At 43.4% G+C, this 27,519-nt stretch overlaps 1 protein-coding gene across 24 annotated transcripts in view; it reads right to left on the bottom strand.

Annotated features, from left to right (window-relative positions):
- The window catches only part of NPRL3 (NPR3 like, GATOR1 complex subunit), a 101,697-nt gene that overhangs the window by 43,864 nt on the left and 30,314 nt on the right, over nucleotides 1–27,519 (bottom strand). For 14 of the 24 annotated variants that reach the window (XM_037911148.2, XM_043524420.1, XM_043524411.1 and 11 more), the window contains 5 exons: nucleotides 24,856–25,009; nucleotides 20,369–20,450; nucleotides 10,359–10,496; nucleotides 9,238–9,394; nucleotides 1,078–1,184 (listed from right to left, as the gene is read on the bottom strand). In XM_037911148.2, the coding sequence (XP_037767076.1) occupies nucleotides 1,078–1,184; nucleotides 9,238–9,394; nucleotides 10,359–10,496; nucleotides 20,369–20,450; nucleotides 24,856–25,009 (638 nt within the window). Of the gene's footprint in view, nucleotides 1–1,077; nucleotides 1,185–9,237; nucleotides 9,395–10,358; nucleotides 10,497–20,368; nucleotides 20,451–24,855; nucleotides 25,010–25,209; nucleotides 25,559–25,648; nucleotides 25,887–27,332; nucleotides 27,469–27,519 lie in introns of those variants that run through there. The other 10 variants (XM_037911145.2, XM_043524410.1, XM_043524419.1 and 7 more) reach the window with 6 other exon arrangements.

The following is a 27,519-nucleotide window of genomic DNA, read 5'->3' on the forward strand; positions in this document are numbered from 1 at the left end:
AACTGTACCAGGGGAAAGGATTGGGCCCAGACTAAGAAGGAGTCTACTCTGTGAAAGAAGCTTATTGGAACATCTCTGAGGGTGAGCTATTACCTGTATCAGTTTCTTAATGTATTAGGCTTAGACTTGCATGTTTTGTTTTATTTTGCTTGGTAATTTACTTTATTCTGCCTGTTATTACTCGAAACCACTTAAATCCTACTTTTTATACTTAATAAAATCACTTTTGTTTATTAATTAACCCAAAGTAGGTGATTAATACCGGAGGGGAGGAGAGAGGGGCAAACAGCTGTGCATATCTCTTTATCAATGTTACAGGAGTGCAGACAATTTATGAGTTTGCCCTGTGTAAGCTTTATACAGAGTAAAACAGATTTGGGGTTTGGATCCCATTGGGAACTGGGTGTCTGGGTGCTGGAGATAAGTGACTTGCTGAGCAGTTTTTGGTTAAAGTCTGAAGCTTTGGGGGCGTGGACCAGACCTGGGTCTGCGCTGCAGCAGACTAGCAGGTCTGGCTCAACAAGGCAGGGTTCTGGAGTCCCAAGCTCAGTGGAAAACGGGCTCAGAGGTAATTCCAGCACGTCAGGTGACAGCCTGAAGGGAGCCTCTCTGACCGAGCCCATCACACAAGGTACACCTATGCCTGAAGCCCCTGCAATGGAAGGGAATTGATTAAGACAGATACTCCCTCAGGCTCCATGCAAGAGTCCCTCTTCTTGGACATACTCGGCAGCCAAGAGTATTGAAAGGTTTAAAATGGTCTATGTTCACAGAGCAATTTCATGATGACAACACTGTACTGAGCTCCTGAAATTTGCTACCCACTCTATAAGTGTGCAAGTGAAGGCAAGCACACCTGTCACTGCCACAGAAGAGCTGCCCAATTCCTGTGTTCATCCCTGCACTGAACAGCCCTTAAGGGCTCATGAAATTCAAGCAAATTATACTGTTTGTACATCTCAACAACTTCAATAGCACAGAAAGTATCACCGCCCTGCTCAAATAAATGCCCAGGAAAAACACATCTGCATTTTTCAAAGCAGTCCCACTACAGGCACTCATAGTCTGTCTACTTACAGACAAACACTGGCATTGGGGGACAGCATATAGACGTTGTTTTCACACAGTGGATAGACAATAATTGCTTTTCCCCAGTAAACCAGATGTGCAGCAAGCTGGAAAACCTGCATATAAAAAGAAACAAGACAAGACCAAAGATCATAATTAGGAAAGCAAAACAGCAACATTCAAACTCCCAGCAAAGAGCCCTTTATGCTGAGAGGAAAGCCCTGTCTGATCTGAAGAAAGCTAGCACTGTGCCATCACATCACTTCAATGGCAAAAATTTCTTACAAGAAAATGATGTAACATGTGGCACATCAAAAAGAGTCTGACAAAGCTTCAACAGAAGTGATGCATTTCCAGAGCTTGGCTTCACATATCTAAGAAAATTTTATGTTTCCTGCTTCAAAGGAATTTCTTCAGACTGTGCCAGTAAAGGGTTTTACAACCAAGTAGTTTCCTTTATGCTTCACCCATCAATGGTTTATGGATGCATTCCACACACACACTACTCAAAATACATTTAATGCATGACTTGTTAGATTAATATTTTGTTCATATAGATTAAAAATAAAATATAACTGAATAATTGGCTCACATCATATTAATGCATTAATTAAAAAGCAGTCAAAGTGGCATAGAAATACTGATCAGCTCAGCAACTTTGCAGTTGTTGTGAAAGTGACCATCAGTAATCCATTCTGTCTTTAAACCATACATCCCTGTGTGTAACCACTCACCATAAGATACCACTGAAAAATCTTTCTAAGCATTAATGAGGGGCTTTAAAGCAACAGAATCAAGATTTTAAAGATTTTCATTTTAATGGGGTCGCCAGGGCTGGCTTAGACTTGCTGAGGCCCAGGGCCAAAGCCTGAGCCCCACCACCCTGGGCCAGGGCCAAGTCAAAGCTCGTGGGCTTCTGCCCTGGGCAGCGGGGCTGAAGTTACAGGCCCCCTGCCTGGGGCTGAAGCCCTTGGGCTTGGGCTTTGGCCCCCCGCTGCCCAGGTCACTGGGGCTTGGGCTTTGGAACCCCCCCCCTCCCCATCACCCCCCGGGCGGCAGAGCCAGGGCAGGCTCATGCTTCGATCTCTTTGTTGTCAGAAGGGGATCGCAGTGCACTGAAGTTTGAGAACTCCTGGCCTAATGCAATAATGACCTGAAGAATAAGGAAGATCCTAAAGCTTCAGACAGCAGATATATGCTTTTCTTTCTTTGCTCATTTTAGCAAATACAAAATACCAGCTGAATCACTTACCCAGAACCAAACTTAGGAAAGCAACATCCATTAGATTTCTGAATATTAGCCTTCAATATATTAATATACATCCAATAAACCGCATGGTTGAAAGAGAGCAAGCATTAAGAAAAAGCTGCAGAGTTAGGGTCAGGTTTTCACAGGCACTCAGAACCCAGGAGCTCCCACTATTTCTACTGGCAGCTGAGAGGTGTTGAGCACGTTTGAGAAAACAGTCACTAAATATAACTGGTTTCTCTCTTTTCTTCCCTGACAGTCATGTCTAACTCCACATGCCATTTTCCCTGCATTTGCAGAAGAGTACTTAGCACTGATTTCTTTCACTATAATTCTATAGTTTACTGAAGCAGTATTCAGAGTGGTAGCCGTGTTAATCTGTATCAGCAAAAAAAACCCCCAAAAAACGATGAGTACTTGTGGCACCTTAGAGACTAACAAATTTATTTGGGCATAAGCTTTCGTGAGCTAAAACCCACTTATTCGGATGCATGCAGTAGAAAATTCAGTAGGAAGATATAGATAGATAGATACACATACACACACACAGAGAATATGAAAAAATGGGTGTTGCCATACCAACTGTAATGAGACCAATCAATTAAGGTGGGCTATTATCAACAGGAGAAAAAAAAACTTCTGTAGTGATAATCAGGATGGCCCATTTCAAACAGTTGACAAGAAGGTGTGAGTAACAGTAGGGGACAAAAATTAGCATGGGGAAATAGTTTTTACTTTGTGTAATGACCCGTTCACTGCCAGTCTTTATTCAAGCCTAATTTAATGGTGTCCAGTTTGCAAATTAATTCCAATTCTGCAGTTTCTTGTTGGAGTCTGTTTTTGAAGTTTTTTTGTCGGAGAATTGCGACTTTTAGGTCTGAAATTGAGTGACCAGGGAGGCTGAAGTGTTCTCCAACTGGTTTTTGAATGTTATAATTCTTGATGTCTGATTTGGATCCATTTATTCTTTTGCGTAGAGACTGTCTGATTTGGCCAATGTACGTGGCAGAGGGGCACTGTTGGCACATGAAGGCATATATCACATTGGTAGATGTGCAGGTGAACGAGCCTCTTATGGTGTGGCTGATGTGATTAGGTCCTATGATGGTGTCCCTTGAATAGATATGCGGACACAGTTGGCAACGGGCTTTGTTGCAAGGATAGGTTCCTGGGTTAGTGTTTCTGTTGTGTGCTGTGTGGTTGCTGGTGAGTATTTGCTTCAGGTTGGGGGACGGTCTGTAAGCGAGGACTGGCCTGTCTCCCAAGATCTGTGAGAGTGAGGGATCGTCCTTCAGGATAGGTTGTAGATCCTTGATGATATGCTGGAGAGGTTTGAGTTGGGGGATTCCACCATGATTTCAACAATTCCTATCCCCCCCCCCCACACCCTCAGCCTGGACCTGTCCACACAAGAGATCCACTTCCTGGACACTAGAGTGCTAATAAGTGATGGCCACAAACACCACCCTATACCCTACAGACCACTATACTTACCTACATGCCTCCAGCTTTTATCCAGACCACATCATACGATCCACTGTCTACAGCCAAGCTCTATGATACAACCGCATTTGCTCCAATCCCTCAGACAGAGAAACACCTACAAGATCTCTATCAAGCATTCTTACAACTACAATACCACCTGCCGAAGTGAAGAAACAGATTGACAGAGCCAGAAGAGTACCCAGAAGTCACCTACTCCAGGACAGGCCCAACAAAGGAAGTAACAGAACGCCACTAGCGTCACCTTCAGCCCCCAACTCAAACCTCTCCAGCGCATCATCGAGGATGCCTATAGTGGAGAGACGCTGGGTGCCCAGATCTCTTTGGTCAGGGAGACTGGCATGCTGCATGGGGAAAGCATAGAACTCTTGGCCTTGGGAAAATTTAAAACAACTGTGCCTTTGGCGGAAGTGCACTTAGAATGGGAAGGTATAGAAGGCATTTTAAAAGTTGGCATGCTGGATTGCATTCCAGCAGGAGTTCATTCAGGTAATGCTGTATTACTATGTCTAAGGCTGTTAAATATGGTACCCGTTTTAGAAAGAAATATTGCTCTGTGATCCCAGGAGGGAACAGTAAAGACAGAGGAACAGCTAAAGAATGAGGGGACATCCCACCCCAGCTTAGAAGAGGGAAGCAGTCTCCAGGGACAAGGAAGGAGGACCCACTCCCAGTGGAGGAAGCAGCTCTCAGAGCTGCAGCAGGCAGGAATTTGCAGCAGAGCAGACAGAAGACCCATCCTTAGAAAGCACCATCAGAATAATCTCTGGGGGGGAGTCCAGCTAGGGGAAATGGGGAAGGGTTTTTTGAAGAAGAGGAAAGATTGTACAGGGAAGCCCTGTAGAGGCTCTCAGATGCCTTATAAGCAACTTGTGCCAGTTAAACATAATAGGAAGCTAATGATGTTAGCCCACAATTGTCCTTTTGCTGGTCACTTGCGGACTTAAAAGGACTTATGAAAAGATAAGAAGGAATTTTTATTGACCAAATATTCAGAATGAGGTGAGATACTATTGCAGGTCTTGTGACTTGTGCCAGGACCAGAAGAGGCCAGTATGGTCTTACAAAGCTCCCCTGCAACCCTTACTTGTTACTTACTTACCTGCAACCAAAGAGGCAATTCTTAGGGTTCCAACAAATATTGTGAGCTCTTTGCCCCAGCAAAACCAAAGGGGAAAACATTCTGATGAAAATGGATTATGCCACTAGGTATCCAGAAGCAGTTGCTTTAACATAGAGATTGATATAGTGGCAAAAGCCCATTTCACTATTTTCAGCCAAGTAGGTTTTCCTAAGGAGATTTTGTCAGATTGTGGGTAAAATTTCACATCCCAAATATTCAGTGCATTGTGGAGGATGTGTGATTTAAAACAGCTGAAGGCTGCCCCATATCACCCAGAGACGAACAGTTTGGTTGAAAGGTTCATAGGGACACTGAAATCTATGCTGGGAATGTATGCAAACAAAAGGGCAAGGGGCTTGGGATGAAAAACTACTCTGTTATTTGTCTTTAGTGAGGTGCCCCAAGAGTCCACAGAGTTTTCCCTATTTCATCTCCTGTATAAGAGAAAAAAGTGACAGGACACCTAGATCTTATCAGGCCCTTCTGGGAGATGGGTACGGAATCAGAAGGAGAACCAGCGATTGGATATGTACAGAAGTTCAGAAAGGAGTTAAGACATGCTGGACGTGGTTCAAACTAACCTCATGGATAGCCAGACCACACAAACAGCACAGTATGATAAGAATGCTTGAAGTTGTGCTGTTTTGAGGAGGGAGGTTGGTAATACTACTGAAACTGCTCTCTGTAAAAAGGGAGCAAAATGCAAAATTCATGGGAGGGTTGTGGAGAGAGAAAATCAAGTCATGTACAGTGTAAAAAGACCCCACAGCAAGAAGAAAAGGAGTACTTGTGGCACCTTAGAGACTAACCAATTTATTTGAGCATAAGCTTTCGTGAGCTACAGCTCACTTCATCGGATGCATCCGATGAAGTGAGCTGTATTCACGAAAGCTTATGCTCAAATAAATTGGTTAGTCTCTAAGGTGCCACAAGTACTCCTTTTCTTCTTGCGAATACAGACTAACACGGCTGTTACTCTGAAACCCACAGCAAGGTTGCCCACAGACAGTGCATGTGAATAGACAAAGCTTATCACAATACAGAAGTGATTGTGAATATGCTTTGTTGTGATGAAAGGGAGTCTGAGACTTGACACTTCATTGATCTGGTGACTGAATGCCCCAATGACTCATCATTTGAAAGCACTGAGATATGCAAAGAGCTAACAGACAGAGAGGGAAGAAATCTTGGCTGCAAAGACACAAGCAGATATTTTCTAACATGCCAGTGATGACTCATAAAATGGTCCACAAGACTCTGTGGATCCCCCACCTGCACCTAGCAGGGCATACTGAACCACTGGGAAAGTGCACTAGCAAATTCATAAAGCAACACAGAGTATTCAAAATATGGGATCAAGTATCAGGGGGTAGCCGTGTTAGTCTGTATCCACAAAAAAAACCAAGGAGTCCGTTGGCACCTTAAAGACTAACAGATTTATTTGGGCATAAGCTTTCGTGGGTAAAAAACCCACAAAAGCTTATACCCAAATAAATCTGTTAGTCTTTAAGGTACCACCAGACTCCTTGTTGTTTTTTGGGGTATGGGAGTAATTAAAGAGTCTGACAGTTCCTGGATATCTCCTGTGTTGGTTTCTAAGACAGATAAGACTGTAAGGTTTGTGTTGATTATAGAAAACGCCATATTGTCACAGTTTCTGATGCCTATCCTATGCCCAGAATTGATAAAATGTTATATTTTGCTTTGCCCAAAGTATCTCTTAGCACAACTGATCTGGTAAAAGGATATTGGCAGATTCCTTTGGACAACGATGCATAGAAGAAATCTACTTTTATTACTAATAGGGTATAAACTTCATGAGTTCAAAATGTTATCTTTTGGATTAATTAATGCAGGAGCCACTTTTTAGAGGCTTGTCAACCAAGTGCTAAACAGATTATGAGACTTCACACGATAATATAGCGATGTTCAGCTACTCTTTGTTACTTCACAAGAGACACTGGAGGGCTGTACTTTCAAAACTCAGAGATGAAAGTCTTACTATGAAGGACTTTAAATGTACAATATGAGCAATAAAGATTCCTTATTTGGGATACTGTGTAAGACGGTGGCCAAATCTCTCCTGATCCCTTGAAAGCAGAAGCTATTAACAACTGACCTGTGCCCCAGACCAAAAAGCAGGTCCAATCTTTCATAGGCATGGTTAACTATTTCTGCTGATTTATGCATGAGTTCATTGACATTATGTCTGCTATCACAGACTTCTGCAGGAAGACAAAGCCAAACAGAGTGGTGTGGACAAAAGCTTGTCAAGAGAGTTTTGATAAAGAAAATCTCGTCAGAAAAGCCTGTTGTGGCCAGTCCAGATCTTGACAGAATGCACATGAATGCATCAGACATTGGTTTAGATTCAGTTCTAATGCAGTTGGGGAAAGTAGCAAAAAGCAGTCCACTGCTTTCTGAAGTAAAAAAATTGGCACCCACCAAACAGAATTACTCTGTCATAGAAAAGAGTGGTATGCCATTGTATGGCGTTATCATGCACGTAAGGCCTTTTCTCTAACAGAAAATTCAGGGTTCTAACTGACCCCTCTCCATCAGTTTGGTTACACAGAACCAAGGGCACCAATTCCAAACTGCTGCGGAGGTGTAGGACGTTCCAAGAATACATGGAAATTGTGCATATTAAAAGGGAAAGAAAATATAGTGGTATATCCCTGTCCAGGAAAGAGGATTCTGATCCACTGCCTACAGTTCAGCCTACGGCTGACCTTCCTACAGCACTGTAAGAGGGGAGGTATGACCCTTGCAGCCCCTCAGTGCTAACTGGCAGAGGCCCCTCCATACTGTAATTCATATTAGACCTGACACACTCATTACCCCTCGACATACTTTTGTCATAATATGTATGTATTATGTGGTCATGTATCATATGTAAATTGGTGACATGCTGGTCCCAAAAAATCACTGTGTGATGTACGTACAGGTTATGTACAAAGAGTCGTATACGTGTCCTGGAAACGTGTTCTTAAAATGTGTTTGGGAGGTGGTGCAAAAAGTCAGCCTGCCCTCCGCAAAGGAATGTGTATTTACCTGCCTAACTAGCTTGATAACTGGCAAAGAACAATGAAAATACATTTACATGCACAGCAGACAAAGCTATCCAGTTAACAAGCTATGGGGGAAGGAGCTTAGTGAGCTCAGTAGGGGGACCGGAGGGGGGTGGGGGGGAAGTGTTTCCTGGCTCTTGAGGTCTAGAAAATGGGCTTTGGGTAATATAAAAGGAGCAGGTTAGACAGGGATGGTCTATGTATTCTGCCTCAGTAGGAGGGCGGGACTTGAGGTCCCTTCCAGTTGGACATTTCTATGATTCTATCTGGTCTGGCTGCTGTCAGAGACAGGATTCTGGACTATATGCACCACAGGTCTGGCAATTCTTGTGAAGCCAGATTCTCTGAAGGTTGGAGAAGCAGGAAAACATGACACACATTAGAAATTCAGCCTCTCAGACATCTAGACATTTTTCAGTTTCTAGCCTATAAACCCTGTCATTTTTGTACTGTTGCAGCCCCTGTTTCAGGGCTAAGATATTCTCTCCTCCCAGCAGCACAACTTAAGAATAAACTGACATTTCCCACAGGGTGGGAAACCCAGGCCACCACCAAACCACGGTCCAGACACTGAACTGAATTGAGTGTTGCTGAACTGACCCTGTTATACTGTCTCCCCTGCTCCTTACCCCCAACCCACTTATTTGTCCCATCTTACCATTTTACCTTTAAGACAGTCAGCTCTTTGGGGCAAGGACTGATTTATTGTGTGTTTGTACAGCACCTTGTACAATGGAGCCCAATCTGATTGTGGTGTTTGGGAGTTAGCACAACATGTATAAGATAGCGGGTTGAATAGCTACACAATGCTCAAGTAGCATTTCTGCTCTCTCAGAAAGGAGGAAACCCAAATCCAGCACTGTGAATTAGCAGACCCAGGTGCAACAGTAACAGATATTCTGTGACTGGGCAAGGTTAGATTGCACCAACATTTAAAATGTACACTTACAAAGTAAAGAGCAACGTGAGAGAGAGAGTAGGGGATTAAATTACTAGAGGCCAAGTTAAAGTTCGTTCTGAATTGGCTAACAGCACGAGGGCTGACCAACTTCTCCCTCCACCAGGAGGGGCTGATGCCTTTTCCAACCCTCTCCCTAGCGCTAAGACTTTAGCCCTTTGAGCATTTTATGCACATATAAAGGATACTATAGAAACACCACAGACACTAAGAAGGAAAATGCCTAATGAATTGAAACAGCTTCAATTAAAACGGTCAGCTGTACCTGTAGTAATGCCAGGTCAGCATCCTGAGCCAACTGCTGCAGATTCTTCACAGCAGAGGTAGTTTTAATCACTCTCACCAGGGCCGGGGAACAGTCCAATGGGAGCTCATTAAGCAACGATTTCTCATCATTCAGTAGTAATAAGGCATGGTAAGGCCTGTAGAAAGAACATTGCCATCTGTAATTGCTTCTTTCTTGAAGGATGAGGATACCTCACTATGGCAGAGAGCTGGAACATGTGGTCAAGCTACTGGCAAAATAGACCATCTGATACTGTGATAGCTATAGCTAAGGACTATGTTCACAGTTAGTTCATTCTTGTTTATGTCACAAGACAAGCTGCCTTCTGCCAAAAAAGAGTCTTAAGCCTCTATCACCATTTGGAAAGCCTAAAAGCTAGCCAGACAGGTGGACAGATTGGGGTCCCAAGGGAGCAGGGATGAAATGCACACACCTCACTGTGCACTGCTGATCAGAACTGGGCACTAAAAATGAAAGTAATGAAGCAGGTGACTTTTGCAACTAAACCTCCATAGAACAGCGGGAAACAAAAAATGGGACCAAAAAACCTACAGGAAATACCAATCCTTCTGAATTTAGATACTTCATGGAACTGTGATATGGACAAGAAATCACCTCAACATGAATATGGTTAAAATGAACTGTTTGCTTTTAAGGATGGCACTTTGAATGGGGAATATCTTGCAATAACCTCTAAGACAAGATCTTTCAACTGTAAACAATGCAGAAGCTGGCTGCTGCATTACATTGAAACCTCAGCATTGCCACCGAGTGTGTTCAGTCAATAACAGTGCTACAAATACCTGGAAAAAAAAATCTTGGCACAAGAGAACAGGCTGGGGCGCAGAGCTTGGTTTCAGCTCATTACCACCACTTAGAGAACCAAAATGGGCTCTAATTTTCACACCACACCACAAAGACACAGTCCATTTCCAAGATTTGGGAGCACAAAGAAAATAGTCAATCTTCATTATTTTCTGTAACACTTCTCAGGAAGGCTGTAAAGTGTTTGGGTCAATCAGAACAAAGGGAGAGAAGTTAAACGTTAGTGTTAGAAAGGCACAAGAACATGCAGGCACTGAAGAACGGGGTATATTTACCTAATAGCTTTCAGGCTTCTTTCAATCGCTTCAGGAGGTATAAAGCTTGTTGCAACATAATGGATTTTATGAGGCAGACAGAAACTCACTTCAAGCCAGTTGTTGATGTGCAATCTCACCACCCCTGTAGTGCAAAGACTTAAACAAAAAATAAAAAATAAAATACATACAGCATTTGCTGCCTTTCTCCTGAGTAAAAGCGATGGGCCAGATTCACCTGTGTTGATGCCAGAACAACAAGAGAGGAGAGAGACTGCACCTCCCTCCTTTCAGCAGCTGCCAGGGACCAATTTGACTCTAGTCCAGGGGTGGACAAACTTTTTGGCCTGAGGGCCACATCAGGGAATAGAAATTGTATGGCGGGCCATGAACACTCACAAAATTGGGTAGGGGTGCGGGAGGGAGTGAGGGCTCTGCGGTGGGGCTAGGGATGAGAGGTTTGGGGTGCAGGAGGCTGCTGGGATCAAGGGGTTTGGCGAGCGGGAGAGGGATCAGGGCTGGGGCAGGGGATTGGGGCTTGGAGAGAGGCTCAGGGGTACAGGCTCCGAGCAATGCTTACCTCAAGTGAATCCCAGAAGCAGTGGCATGTCCCTTCTCTGGCTCCTACGCGTGGAGCAGCCCCCAACCCTGCTAGAGCGCCGGAGCGGGACCATGCAGCTGCTTCCAGGAGCTGCGTGGTGCAGCCCCCAGAGCCTGCGCCCCAGAGCGAGGCTATGCCCCGGCCCCCAACCCAGCACCCCCGGCTGCAGCGCCAGAGTAGGGAAAGCCCCAGACCCTGCTCCCCAGCTGCCCACCCCTGCTCTGGTCCATAAGGCCTGCTTTAATTTGTCTCTTATAGGCTGTTGCATGGTCACAGAATCATACGAATGCCCCAATCACTCTCCCTCTCTCCCTCCTCCAGCTGGCCCTCACCCCACACCAATGCACCAGGGAGGGAGGAGGATCTCCTGTAAATGTGATGCAGAGGCCTTGTGGTGGGGTGTTCCCAAGGGAGGTATGGTGGGACTGGAGGATCGCACACGGGGCAATGATGAATTGGGCCCAATGTTTCCGTCATAATTTTACTGTATGATAAAGAGGGAGGGAAGTTCCCTTACTGCACTTTAGGCATTACAGAGCAACATGTCACCACAACACTGATTCCACAGATTCTACCTAGGTGGTGTGTTTCCCATTGACCTGTTCCTGATTGTCACAGGAAATCATGAAAGTTGCTGTTAAATAGTTCCTTCATTCTAGGAAAGCACAGCAGCTAAAACTAAACTTTTAAACTTGCCCAAAAGAACAGGATTGAAGTGGAGAGAATATGCACTTCAGGAATGATAATGAAGTCTGATCCCAGTGTTTGGCTGGAAAGCAGCTTTAAGTATCTTTTATTTACTACCCCTACAAAGCAGGACACACAGCAAGCAGGGAGTTTGGGGCAGCCGGCTTCACTCAAGCAGATCTTTGTTCTTGTTTTTAGACAGTGACATATTTACTCCTTATCTTTATGGCATTCACTACCTCCTCCACCACCCAAGTACAAGCACACTTGGGTAAAACACCCCACCCTCTCTGTATTATAAACATATCTGCTCAAAAAGCTATTTCTCCTGACTAGGGTGTGCTGGCTGAGGCCATAAAAAAAGCTGATGTCCCATCCACACCAGCTGACATCAGCATTTACACTAAACAGTTCCTAAAACAGAGCCTGAAAATCAGTTCAGTGCATGGACCCCTAAAACACTGTCTCTAGCTGCAGGACTATCTGGATTCAGAACCACAGAGGTCACCAAAAAAACCTCATTTCTCTCTGGATTGCATTTTTTAGGGTTTTGGTTTTTTAATACATTACACAATATTTTCAGAAAGGTTCTATATTTAAATGATTTCTCTGACAAGCTGTATTCAAAGCGCACTCCCCAACAAAGTTGTTAAAAACTGACAAAGCCAAGCACTGCACATGCCAAGAAAGAGGCAGTTAAACAACCTCAAGAGGCTTGGCTTAAGGGCAGGCAGTGTCCCACTTCCCCTGGATTTTCGAAACCACCAAACACTAGGAATAAAGTTGTAGAGTCTTTGCCAAAGTCTCACTTCCAGACAACCCAAAAGGAAATGTCATCTATGGAGCACCACTTCTGCCAGTCCAGGGCTCTCCTTTGGGAATTGATCATTTGCTCTAAAACATTTCAGAGTGGAAAAGAACCAAAATTAGAAAAAGAACTTACATTTACCCAACCAGTGTGAAAGAGGGGTCACATTAATCTCCTGACTGCTGGCTAGTTGCCAGGTTTTTGACCAACAGGAACCAGTGGTTTGCAGGCTGCTCTGCTGACGATGCCAGTGCAGAGCAGAGAGGGAAGTTTATTGCCAGAAGCACTATTAATCAAAAGTGGGTGCCTTAAAATTAGCTACCTAACTACATTCAGAGCCAAGTGGCCTGACTTTCAGCTGTACTGAAAACCTACGGTTCCCGCTAGCCTATGGCTGAGCATCCGTGGTTTTAAATTTTATACCAAAGATTACATTTTTGAAATTTTTGGCCAAATTTTTTTTAAAGTTTAAAAATTTAAAAATCAAAGGTACTGTATACCAGTACAGCAGAGAGATTTGCAGTGATAAGTGTACAAACAGGAACACGAGAACATTGGTTTCTGGCTCTGAGAATTGAGAATTAAAGTCCAATAATTTTATTAGTAGTTTTTGGAGCTGTGCTTTTTCTTTGTGCCAGACACTAGATCTTAGCAGAAGCAAGTCCAGTAATAAAAGTTTCACACAGAAACAACCCAAGAATTTCCCCTTATCTCTGTGCAAAAAGCATTACAACACCACACTGCACCCAAAGCCCTGGGGTGCACTTCACTGCTTGGCAATAGCCGGGCTGTGAGGGTGTGTGTTTTTCCTCTGATACCTTCATTTTATGTCAATCTTCAAAACAGACAAAAATATAATAAAATAAAATAAAAACAAAACAAAACCACCTTCATTGAAAATCCCATTTTAAAAATTAAGCATTGCAAAGTTTCATTTAAATAAATTTCCTAATTATTCTCTGAACAGGTGCCCGTATGACTCAGCCTAGAGCTGGCAAGCCCAATTCTCAGTTCAGTATAAAGCTTTTCATATTGTAGTCATTCTACTGAGACAGCCACAAAAGGAGCTAATTATGTGCCGTATGTGCTCACATGCTCCTTATGGGCACATGAGTCCCATCAATAGCATCACCACCATTAGGAAACAGGGTGGGCAGAAGAGTTTCCCCACAGTGCACCATGTTTCTAAGGCTACAGCAGGGGTGGGCAAACTTTTTGGCCCAACGGCCACACCTGGGTGGGGAAACTGCATGCAGGGCCATGAATGTAGGGCTGGGGCAGTGATACAGAAGCGAGTGCAGGGTATGGGAGTGGGTGTGGTGTGCAGGAAGGGGCTCAGGGCAAAGGGCTGGGGCGCAGGAGGGATGCGGGGTGTACAAGGAGGCTCAGGGCAGGGGGTTGGGGTGCAGGAAGGGGGTGCAGAGTGCGGGACGGGGCTCAGGGCAGGGGCTGCAGGAGGGATTTGGGATGCGGGCTCCGGCCCGGGACCGCTTACCTTGAGCGGCTCTGGGGTGGCAGTGGCGTGCAGCAGAGCTAAGGCAGACTCCTTGCCTGCCCTGGCCCTGCGCTGCTCCCAGAAGCGGCCAGCACCACGTCCCTGCGGCCCCTGGGGGAGGGAGGGGCAGAGGGCTCCACGCACAGCTCTCGCCTGCGGGTACCTCCCCAAAGCTCCCATTGGCCGCAGTTCCCCATTCCCAGCCAATGGGAGCTGCAGGGGGCGGTGCCTGCAGGCGAAGGCAGCATGAGGAGCCCTCTGCCCCCCTCCCTAGGGGCCGCAGGAACATGGTGTCGGCCACTTCTGGGAGTGGCGTAGGGCCAGGGCAGGCAGGGAGCCTGCCGTAGCCCCATGGCGCCCTGGAGGTGGCAATCCCGCTGGCTGGGTCCAAAGCCCTCATGGGCCGGATCCAGCCCGTGAGCCATAGTTTGCCCACCCCTGGGCTACAGTGTCGACATGGGGTGGGGGTGGGGGGCGCTAGACACTTCAGGATACCTTTACTTTGATTCGGGTCTGTGTACTTCAGTGTGGACGCCAGAACCCAAGGTTTGAGCATGAGTCAGAAAATTCTTAACCTAGGGTTAAAATGCAATGTAGACACTCAAGCCCAGGGTTCCTGACAGATCAGCTAACTCAAGTCCCACTATCCCTAAGTTTACATTGCTGTGTAAACAATAGCCTAAATTACCAAATATTCCACCCCAAGTCATGAATTCGCATAACAATTTTCAAATTTATCTGACTGTATGTAGTGTTTACTGAAGTCTGAAAAGTCAGCTTTAAACTGAAGCTATGTTACAGATTTAGCGAGAGTGCAGCTTCTTGCCACCCCATAAATACAGAAGTAGTGGAGCGGATCAGGATTCTGTTCTGTGTTGTGCACCATCAAAGTCGTTAGCTAAGATCTCACCCCAGAATCATTACTGGTAATGATCTGAGCTGCAGAAAGACCACAGCTTTACTCTCAGATCCCAGCCTGAACTTGAAGACCTGGTAGATAGAAAAATCCATTACTTGTAAATTAAGCAAATTTGATATGGAAGCACTAAGAGTTGGAAGCCACTCTCACACATTCCTGAATCCCACATCCAGTCAGCAGCCAGAAGCCTTTAAAGGACATCCAAAGTTACACCACAGTACTACAAACTCCCTGGTTTTTCTTGGGCTTAAAGGATGAAATTTAAAACACACTTGTTTATCCTGGCTAAGGAAGACCCAGCAGATTCACCCACAATTGACATACATTTGGTAACAAGCCATCAAGAGTGAACTCTTAAAATACAGCACAGTCAAACAGTATTCTGGATATAATATTCACTCACACTGTTTACAATGCTCAAAGGAAACATGAAAATAAAAATGGACTCCACAGAACAAATTATTAGGGGTGGGATCCATGAAGGGACTTAGGCACTGGAACTCAAGAGTCACAGTGCCTAATTTTTAGGTGTCTAGAAAAAAAAACTGTGATCCATAAAGATGAGTTAGGTACCATGGGTCCCTGAACCATGAACAAGGAGGGACAGACACCTAAGAATGCAATCCACAAAAGCCAACAATCTATTCCAAAACTGCCTAAGCTAGCCAAAGGTAGATGCCGGCAAGAGGGGTGTGTGCTAAGGCCCACCCCTCTGTCAAACAAGCACCTAAGTCTGTGCTGGTGGGGGAAGGGAGCAGAATGAGAATGAGCCAATGAGAATGAGAGAGACACTCTGTAGTCCAGTGGTCAGGGCAAACACTGGGATGTGGGAGACCTAGGCTTCAGTCTCCCTGCTTCAATGGCTATGTATTTATCCACAATGGAACAACTTCAGCAGCCTAGATTGACAGGTTTCAGAGTAGCAGCCGTGTTAGTCTGCATTCGCAAAAAGGAGTACTTGTGGCACCTTAGAGACTAACCAATTTATTTGAGGATAAGCTTTGAGCTATAGCTCACTTCATCGGATGCATACTGTGGAAAGTGTAGAAGATCTTTTTATACACACAAAGCCCACATCAGAATATCGCATAGCTCAGTAGTTAGAGTATTCTCCTGAGAGATGGGAAACACCCTATTCAAATCCTTTCTTCCTCTTTGGCAGACAGGAGTGAACTGAACCGAGCAGGGAGTGGGGAGCCCAGGCAGCAACCTGGAGGAGAGAGGGGAGCCAGGACCCTGAGGGTACCCCGGCTCCAAGCAGAGAGCCCAGGCAGCAGCCCAGCTGGGAGTGAGAGCTCACCAGGCTCTAACTGGAGCCCCCCCCCCCCCCCATCTGGAGGTGACAGCCCAAGCTGTGAGCTGCTTTCTGAATGACAGCAAACAGCCGATGTAAGTAACCCGCAGTGTCTACACAGACACCGTCACCCTAACTATACTGACATAAGCCCTACAATTCTTGTGGAGGTGGAATTATGATGTTGGTGTAGCAGGGCACTTACATCATCAGCAGGAGCAAGGCTATAGTGTGTACACGGACATAATTAGGTCGACCTAACTTTGCAGTTTAGAACAGGGCTAAGTAATAACATCTGAATCCAAAATTCAATGTACTCAATTATCTACATTAAAGTGAATGAGTAATAGTTGTAAGTGTGAGAGTAAGTGTCCACTAATTTTGGTTGTCCACTATGATGCCTTGAACATGATTTTCAGAGGTGATGAGCACCACAGTTCCAATTAAATTCAACACAGACACTCAGCACTTGTGGAATATCAGATCTGAGATGTCCCAAACTGGGTATCCAAAATTTGTAGATACTTATGAAAATTCTGGCCTTAACTTCTGCACCTCTGTTTCTCCATATGCAAGATACAGATAATTATATCTACTCACCTTTTTACAGCACTTCATCTACAAGTAGAGTGTCCTATAGACATGTTTATTATTATTAGACATGCTATTCAAAATGTACCCTAGGAAGCGGATTATAGTCTTGTGTTGGTAGCCTGCTCTTTGAAATACAAAGCAGTAGCCATTTGGAGCATTGAATAAGATGTACCCCTTTTTGCATGTACACTACTTGTTATCTGTTATTTATGGCTTTTGGACCAAGCATTGCCATGCACTATGGCTGTTATTGTGTCAGTACATCGGCCTTATTCACGTGGTGATGTTGTAATTATTTTGACCTTTCAGTAGCCTCTTCTACCGAACCATGGAGACCAGTTTGTGTATAAGTAGTCTCTGGGCTTGTCCAGATGACTAGTCAGTGCGCTGCAAGGTGGGCTGTAAATCTACAACATACTAGCAAGTCACGCGCTAACTGGCCACGTGGACCTTGCTACTGTGCACTAAAAGTTCCCTAGAGTGTGCTGATCTACTCTGCTTTGAAACACTCCAACCTGCCACACACTTAAACTAACCATCTAGACAAGCCCACTGTCTCAAAACCATTTATGGTGTATGTATCTATATTATGGCTATCACTTTTGCTCTGTATTTCACCTTAGAAATTTCTACAAAGCCTGCCTGTATTGTGGGGACATTGACATTTTGAGAGACAAAGTTGAAACAAAATGTTAACAGAGAGACAACACCCTCATGAAGATTTTCTCTATTTTTGTTCATTCTTGCTTTGGTTGTCACCCTTCCCCTAAAAGAAATCAGTCAGGCTGAAAGTGCGTGGTTGCTCTTGTATGAAAAACTTATCTGGAATGGGATGGAAACAGTAGAGCCCCACTAAAACAGATAGAGGTTTTGAAGAAGAAAATATTAAGTGGTGGGCTGGTGTAAACCTAACAAAGCTTCTCTGCAGCTGTAGTTTAAACTATGGCAAACAGTCTGTTCGGTTACCTAAATTTGGACTAGTGGGAGGGTTTAGGTTTTATGATGGGTGCATGTTTGCAGCTTAGAAGTGAGCTGTAGCTGAGATATTTTGGCCTTCAAGCCATAGCTTTTTGTTCACGTTGTAGGCAGAGTTGTGTGAAAAAATGTCTGAGGATCCCAAATGCATTAAAATCTTTTAAACTAATCATTAAAAACCCCTGCTTTCTGAGGTTCTTTTCTACAGCCATTAGGAGATCATGGGAACTAGTGCTATAACTACCTGTAATCATGACAGCCCACCTAATTTATACTGCAATTAAAAAGATAGGAGCATTCAATGCATTGAGCTGTGACAAAGGTTCAGATTTTTATACATCTCATGACACAGAATGAAGCACTAGAGATATGTCAGATCTGACTTGAAATACTCTAGTGCCATCTAGTGGGGAGCACCTTGTAGGAAAATACTTTGAAACAATTGCATCCCCCTCAGTTACAGCACCACAGCTCCAATTAAAGTCAACTCAGAGGTTTGGCACTGCTGAAAATCAGGTCCAAGATGTTTCAAATTGGGCATCCAAAAAATCAGTGGATGTTTCTGACTTGCTTGAGTGACTTGCCCAAGCGAGCCACTGGCAGAACCAGAAATAGAACCTGGTTCACAACTCCATGTGCCCTATCTACTGCACCATGCTGCTTCCCAGGAGGTAAACTGCCAGAAATTCATACACAATTAGACAATAATTGGCTACTATCAAGATTTATAACTATTTAATTGCTTTGCCCACCTCAGACTAATCAAAGAGATACAAAGCATATAATGTTGTAAACAACTGTAATTGTACAGTGATGCTGATACAATGCCATAAAAGCAGACTCTAAAGATATAAAGCAAACAGCACTTGGTGAGGAAACCATCAAACAAGTTCATTCCAGCTTTAACTGGGATAGACTCTAGTAACACCTTCAAATCAGAAATAAGCTAGGTAAAATAATTAAAGACAAGATTCCATTGAGCAATGCTCCATGTCAAGGTGAGATAATGTGGGAGAAGTTTCCACTACAGTATGGATAAGGGCTAGGGGGAGGAGGGAACCTACTTCCCCCAGACAGACGTGTACTGGGACAGGGACTATCTCAATGGATGGCAGCTGCTAGTACATTGGGAAAATTGTGTCGGCACCGCTATGCTATGTATTATCCGTCCTTACCATGAGTTTTGGTCCTAGATTCAAAATTCTCTCAGTCACTGTTCTCAGCCACTAGATGTCACTGTATTACTGGGCAGTCCCCATAGTCTATCATTCAGTGGCAACCTTAGTGAGTCACAAATAATTCAGAAGGAAGGCAGAAAAACAAGAAGTGAGTGAGAGTTGGATATTCAAAATCCAGGCCAGGAAAAATGTTTTCAAATAAAACTCACAGTATGTTTTACAGGATTCACACCAAATCCAGATTCTGCAGCTTCTTTCAAAGGGGCCTGAATTTCTTCCAGAAGTTTAAGTTCAAAAGCCATTAATATAGAAGATTGACAATCCATTCCTATCTAAAATGATTCTCTGGCCCCCATTACAGTAGTATCTAATCATGTGTCTTTAACATATTTATCCTCACAACAATCCTGTGAGGTAGGAAAGTGCTACTACCCCTTTCTGAAGATGGAGAACTTTAGGTCCATAGAGATTAAGTAACTTAACCAAAGTCACCCAGGGAGTCTGTGGCAGAGCAAGGAATTGAAGCCTGGTCCCTAAACACTGAGTCAACCTTCTTGCTCTACTTATCTGCCAAGGTCCCTGGTTCAGGGTTCTCTTCTCCCCCTGCTGTGGTAGCTACTGTCACAACACATGCTAGTGCACCAAATCCAGCCCTTTGCTCTGCATTAAGGGGTTAGCAATGCCATGACTGTCAGAACAGAAAGACACACAGGCTGGAATTTTCAAAAGGAGCCCAAGGGGAGATGGGTGCCCAACTCCCACTGAGATTCATGGGAATTGAGCTTTTAACTCCTTTAGACATCTTTGAAATCCCAGCCAGAACCATTAACTGGTCAGGCTTTGACAGGTTGCAGTTTATATGCTGCTAAAGGCCTCGCTCATTCAGGCTTCCATGCGCGCACAGTGTAACCAAGTGAGGTGGGGGCAACCTGTGGAACTGCCAACTATGTTACATGGGGCACTGCATAAAATTGTATGTTTTGGGCGCTTGCTGGGAGAGCTGCTGCCCAAAATGCTGCTTTGCAAATAAGTTGTCATTAGGCCTCTTGCCAGCCAGGGAAGAGTAGCACAGTTCTTGTAGCCATGACAAAGACTCCTATCAAGCCCCATAGAAGATAATCCCTGGGATATCCCACTGGAGAGACCAAGACAGCAACTTGGTCTCCATAACGTTTCTGATTTACTCCGACAGCTAAACTCCATATTGCTACAAATCTCCACCTGGTTTAACTTCAAAGCCGAAAGGACCACTCACTTTTTGGGCTCTATACTTGTTCACGTTCACTGCCTGGGATGAGACTGAGTCAAACACAATACAAAAATAAAGGCAAACCTCCTCTCTGAACTGGTGTCTCCAGTGACCCAAAAATCACTAATGGGAAGAGACACATAAAATCAGATGAGTTAGTGATAATATACAGGTCAAAGACTTTTCACCAAGAAGCAGAATAGCATGGGCTATCAGAAGGACTCCTCTTACCTGTCATAAGCCTCCTTGAGGTCTCTGGCCAGCTTGCACTTGGGCAGAATGTGATGGAAAGGTGATTGCGGACCTTCTGCTGCTATGGGAAGATTAAAACAAGAAAGCATTCAACTGTTTTCAAAGCAGAGAAACCTTGCTTTCAGACGGTCAACTGAATTTTGCACAATTGTAATAGCAGATTCTGTGGACAGATTAGACAGTGACAGATTCAAGTCCGTTTAATCCACATTCACCTTTCATAGTTGTTGTTTTTTAATTAAGCAAAAGTAATAAGAACTTCTTTTTGAATCCCAACTTTATGCAATATGGGCATCTTCACTAATCTGAGGAGCAACTACTTCTTTGTTTTTACTTCTAAGTTTTAGTTTTTAATGCTTGTAGCAAGACAATACATGTTGTACCCCTGTGAAAGTAAAGCAAGGCACACACACACTTAAGAGGTTAATGCTGATTTATTAGTAAAGCTCCAGAAATTCACTCCATACTCTAACTGTAACAGCTCATGCAACTGGCTCACTCTCAACAGAATTGGGATTCTTCGGTTACAACACAGCAAGTAACGCTTTCAAAAGTGCATAGGTCCCACTGACTTTCAATGAGACCACAGGTTCCTAAGTGTCTAAGTCACTTTTGAAAGCGAGACATAGGTTCTTTTGAAAATTTTACTGAGTGACCTTAAAAAGGGGGACATCTTCATAACAGGTTGAAACAATGCCATGTTACTATCTACACTAGTCATGGAAACTCTACATGCGAAATAGAAAGATCCCTCTTGAGGATGGCCAGAGGGCTTGGCATACAGGGTCACAGAATGGGAAACCTGGATTTGATTACCCGAGGGCTTTCCCACATCTGGATAGCAAATGCACCAGAAGGCACATCTGTATCACTCATACTCCCTCCCTAGTGAATGACAGGAGCAGAGCTAGTCACAAAAGCAACTGAGCTATTTCACTTGTAGAGTGGGGATCTCTATGTAACACAGGTGATCTCAGAGATAAGGCAAAGTGGAGTCAAAGGCAGTCTGAATGATAAAAAGCCACAGAACTCCATTCAAACTGGCCCTATTCATGGAGTGCCCTTTTTTTATACTCAAAAGCATGAGAAAGGCAAAAGAACAGCTACACCGAGATATTTGGGGATACCAGAAGAGCTGTCTCAGGCGAATACTTTAGTCTCCTGCAAACTGCAGTTTTCACTGTTTTGGGTTTCAAAAATATCAGATTAAAACTAAAGCTCCTTTGCAAACGCCAACTGTGGGCTCTGACAGATGGGTCAGTGTGCATTAGAGGCTTTACCATCTATGTCAACCATGATTGCTTACTTTGGCTGAAGTTCATGCAGCCACCACCAGATTTTAATTCTCTTCACCTGACTCCGAATGTCACCTTGCACAGGAATCATGACAAAGAATCATGCACAAGCTCTGACTGTAGGCAAAGCCACATAGTGCAAACACATGCTCCAATACTGAGACCTTGCTGCATTATGATTGGGCTTTCAGCATTAGCATTTTCAGCGACATTTTATACTGAGTTTATAACTACATGCCACAACATGGCAATAATTCAGAAAAGAGTGACAAACATCTTCCTTTAACACACAAAAGGGTTTGGGTTTTGTTTTCTTAAAAAACAAACAAATGAACAAAACAAAATGACAAGCACAAGAAATTCTGCAGTAAGAGAGCTCTTTCAAAGCTCGGATACACATGGGAGTCTTTAGCAGGAATTACAGAGAAAAAAGAACCATGATAGCACCTCAAGGGCTTGAGATTAGAGTAGGTCACCTCAGGGACTATAAGGGGAAGGGAAAAGTAGAGATAAGGCCTGAGAAGGTCCATTTGTCCAACTGAAATCATACACTGTAAGCAGCATTGTTCTAGCCATGTCAGTCCCAGGATATTAGAGAGACAAGATGGGTGAGGGAATATCTTTAAAAAAAGAGCTCTGTGTAAGCTTTAAAGCTTGCCTCTGACCAACAGAAGTTTGTCCAATAAAAGATATTCCCTCATCCACCTTGTCTCTCTGATTGAATCATAGTGAGAATCAGAAAGACTGTTATAGCAAATGGTCTGTGTGGGTTTTCCAGTACAACCCCTACTTTGTGGAAATACACACTTGGGCACATACCACCACAGCTCAGGAGCAGGGTTTCATTGGCTGCTGGGTTAGTAACTGGCATATAATATTGTAGCTGACTTCAAGCATAGCACCACCCTCCAAAAATGAAAGCGCCTCTCTCAAAGATTTGCCCCATTTATTGTTTGGCTTTAACAATGGGACCCAATTATTGTAATAAATTATGTAAACTCTAAAGGATAACATTTTACACTGTTGCAGTATTCCTTTTTTAAACAACTCCATTCCAAAACTGGAACTAGTCTCATTCTTTCTTGCTCCTTTGTTTAAATGCACTATAATCTGGCAATTACATTCCAAGTAACTTCTCTCAAGCAGAACCTGACAGTTACGCCAAGCAGTAAAGAGACGGCTTTTATATATGTACAAAAACGGACTAAGACGAGAGCCTGATTTTGCCCATGACCCCCAATCACGTTGGAAACTCAAGGCTCCAGTTAAGAATATAAGAATGGCCATACTGGGTCAGACCAAAGATCCATCCAGCCCAGTATCCTGTCTACTGACAGTGACCATTGCCAGGTGTCCCAGAGGGAGTGCACCTTACAGGTAATGATCAAGTGATCGCTCTCTTGCCATCCATCTCCACCCTCTGACAAACAGAGGCTAGGGACAACATTCCTTACCCATCCTGGCTAATAGCCATGAATGGACTTAACCTCCATGAATTTATCCAGTTCTCTTTTAAACTCTGTTATAGTCCTAGCCGCCACAACCTCCTCAGGCAAGGAGTTCCACAGGTTGACTGTGCGCTGAGTGAAGAAGAACTTCCTTTTATTTGTTTTAAACCTGCTACCCATTAATTTCATTTGGTGGCCCCTAGTTCTTATATTATGGGAACAAGTAAATAACTTTTCCTTATTCACTTTCTCAACACCACTCATGATTTTATAGACCTCTATCATATCCCCCTTTAGTCTCCTCTTTTCCAAGCTGAAAAGTCCTAGCCTCTAATCTCTCCTCATATGAGACCCGTTCCAAACCCCTAATCATTTTAGTTGCCCCTTTTCTGAACCTTTTCTAATGCCAGTATATCTTTTTTGAGATGAGGGGACCACATGTGTATGCAGTATTCAAGATGTGGGCGTACCATGGATTTATATAAGGGCAATAATATATTCTCTGTCTTATTCTCTATCCCTTTTTTAATGATTCCTAAATTCCCGTTTGCTTTTTTGACTGCTGCTGCACACTGCGTGGACGTCTTCAGAGAACTATCCACCGATGACTCCAAGATCTTTCTCCTGATTAGTTGTAGCTAAATTAGCTCCCCATCATATTATATGTATAGTTGGGGTTATTTTTTCCAATGTGCATTACTTTACATTTATCCACATTACATTTCACATGCCATTTTGTTGCCCAATCACTTAGTTTTGTGAGATCTTTTTGAAGTTCTTCACAGTCTGCTTTGGTCTTAACTATCTTGAGCAGTTTAGTATCATCTGCAAACTTTGCCACCTCCCTGTTTACCCCTTTCTCCAGATCATTTATGAATAAGTTTAATAGGATTGTTCCTAGGACTGATCCTTGGGGATCACCACTAGTTACCCCTCTACATTTTGAACATTTACCATTTATTCCTACCCTTTGCTCTCTGTCTTTTAACCAGTTCTCAATCCATGAAAGGATCTTCCCTCTTATCCCATAACAACTTAATTTACGTTAGAGCCTTTGGTGAGGGACCTTGTCAAAGGCTTTCTGGAAATGTAAGTATACTATGTCCACTAATTCTCCCTTGTCCACACGTTTGTTGACCCCCGTCAAAGAACTCCAATAGGATTAGTAAGACATGATCTCCCTTTACAGAAACCATGGTGACTTTTGCGCAACAATTTGTCTTCTTCTATGTGTCTGACAATTTTATTCTTTACTATTGTTTCAACTAATTTGCCAGGTACTGACATTAGACTTACCAGTCTGTAATTGCCAGGATCACCTCTAGAGCCCTTCTTAAATATTGATGTTACATTAGCTATCTTCCAGTCACTGAGTACAGTAGCTGATTTAAAGGACAGGTTACAAACCATAGTTAATAGTTCTGCAATTTCACATCCAAGTTCTTTCAGAACTCTTGGGTGAATGCCATCTGGTCCTGGTGACTTGTTACTGTTAACAAGATGTGAAAGGTTTGCTCACTAAGTCACTTTGTTACCCAGCTCCCAGGATTCCTGCTACTGCCTCACTGTTACTACAAGTATGTACAACACTAACATTCTCAAACCATGGTAATCTGCATTTAAGTGGATTATTCATTAAATTGGCCAGTAATTGACTGACTATCCCATGTCGAAAGTACCCTTTGGTAAATAAGCTCCCCATTACCCTGAATTCAGAACTCACTTTCTGACATGGCAGACACTTCATCCTGAATGGCTAGGATCAGCTTGGCCTCTCTGGTCAGGTACTGGCAACGACGCTCCTCATGCTGTAGAACTATGGCAATTCGACGAGAGAGATTGTGTAAACAGTTGATCACTGATGGATCTGCATTCGCCTACAGGCAATACAAGAACAGACCTGGTCAATAATTCAGTAGCTGCCAAACACATGAAACTAGATGCAACATGAGTGTTGCACTGCTGGACAAGTTATTTTTAATAATTTTCATTAAAGAGCATGAATTATCTTTAATAGTTAGGTTGGAGGTCAGCCTCCCTGGCAATTGTCAAGACAAAGGAGATTTCTCTGACTCACACAGTAGTAAAGCAGGAGGGCAGAGATCCGTAACTACAGCAAGTCAAACACACATAACTAGGCCAAGGAGTAGTCATGAAAATGATGAGGAGGGATCTCCAAGTTGGCATGTACAAAACAACAAACATAACCTATGGCATGATTACTCATTTTACTTGTGTATCTTCCCATTTGTTATTGGACCATTTACTAAAAGAAAGATTACAGAACAGACCTTCAGAGCATTAGAGGGAAACTTCACACTACTGAAAAAATTAAAAATATCAATAAATTCTAATACAAAAGCTCTGGAAATACAAGGATGACACAGCTTTTACCACAAGCGAATCTCTCTACACTGGAGCACTGGTGTTTGTTTTACACATTTTAGTCAAACCTTAGGTAGCTTATTTACATTGACGGCAAATCACACAGTCACCATTATTTTAATTTTCTTCACCTGAATCAAAGCCTGGGTCATACACAGGAATAGGGACAAATAATCATGCAAATACTCTGACTTTAGGTAGAGCTACATAGTGAAAACACATGCCCCAATATTCAGACATTATGACTAGGCTTTTGGCATTAAAATTTTCAATAACATTTTATGCTAATCACTAGAGAACTAAAAAGGTGCTGTGGCACTTTTAATCCCAAAGAAAATGGAATTTGATTTAGGTTTACACACTTCTAACAAATATTGCTTATTTAAAACATTCCATTTGTAGGTGTCCCTCTTGAATGAAAGTGCTGCAAAGCCTATCGGCCACAAACAGCTGATAAGGTGGGGCTCACTGGTTCTAAGCCAGGAAGGGTACAGTAAGCAGCTGTTCTATGTCTGTTAAGACATTTAAAGGAATTTAAGGTTCAGGCAGCAGATAACCTCACATCTAAACTAGAAAAGCATGAGTCAACATTTTTGCAGGCCAACATTTTTGCTGAGTCACAACACGTTGGTAGGGCTGAAACTTAGCACAGCAGAATCCCTGCTGATTATAACATTTGAGTCTTAGCCTGTTCTGTCTGTCTGTCTGCTGCTGATGGACTCTCCCCTTTATCTTAGAGTACCTCCACCCACAACTTTGAGAACTCATCTGCAGCAGTAACTCTGTGTTAGCAAAATTCCATTTGCCTTACATGCAGTATGTTCCACAGACAGTTCTCTACAAAGAGAAGGTCATTTTGGTAAATACAATGCAGTGCTGCTTAAAAAGATGGCAAAGTAAACTCCAACTGAATTACAAAGCCAGAATTTCTGCCTTTGTTCCCTGTACGAGGGCCATTCTCTAGATTCTAGAGAAATACAAGCTACACCAAAGTTGATGGCTTCAAGGCAAATCACCAAGTTGCCGCATAGAGCATGTGAATGAATAAGCAATGTTTTCAACATAAGCCAGATTCAGAATGATGTTTATATGTTTTAGATTTTCTGAATTGAATTCTGGGTAATTCCATCTCTCTATTAACTCTGTGAAACTCAAGCAGAAAACCCTGTCCCCCTCGTGAGGGAGAACTTAGTCATCACAAAAAAGCCAACAGCAAAGGACACATTAGTATAACAGAAAAACCTTTGTTTCACTGACAGCACTCTTAACAACTGGGGGGGAAGAAGGAGGGATAGGAGGCTCTTCTCCATTTCTGCTTTTGGCCACCAGGGTCAGGACATGAACTCCACAGTCCCAAACAGAAGCCATATCACAACCAATTGCTTTACAAAGGCGTATTTCCCTCAGGTATAACTCCCTTAATCCTTTCTAGAAAGCTTCTTAGCTCATATTCATGGATTCCATACACACACGCACGCACGCAATGTGCTACCTCTACAACACTCAGGCTTATGGAGTGGAAAGGGAAAGCCAGAGCTGGGAAATCAAATGCTGATCTCACATATGGCAGCTTTTATGCCATCAAAGTGGCTGAAATCAGGCTTCTCTAAACACGAAAGCGATTCTACAGCAATGTTAAAATCAGAATGAGTGGTTCTGAGCAAACCTACTCCCAGAATCGTTGGGCTAAATATGGGCCCCACTATGTAAATAAGTACAATACAGCAGGCTTGACCAGAAGAGAAAGACAAAAAAGGTTGTGTGACTTATGAGAGACTCGGTACAAGTCTATAGCCTAATAACTCTACACACTACCTGTCACTTTGAACTCGAGACCCAACAGCTGCCTGGTGCCTTCCTTCCCCTGTCTCACACGAATAGAAAGATGCCACTTCTAAGATGTTATCAGGTTCAAGGAAATAGCCTTAAATATGTGGACCGGAGTCCTTCTCTCGAAAATCCTGCAGCATGACTTGGGACTCCAAAGAATGCTGTTCAGAAA

Source organism: Chelonia mydas, chromosome 10 (genome assembly GCF_015237465.2).
Source record: "Chelonia mydas isolate rCheMyd1 chromosome 10, rCheMyd1.pri.v2, whole genome shotgun sequence".
NCBI lineage: Eukaryota > Metazoa > Chordata > Testudines > Cheloniidae > Chelonia > Chelonia mydas.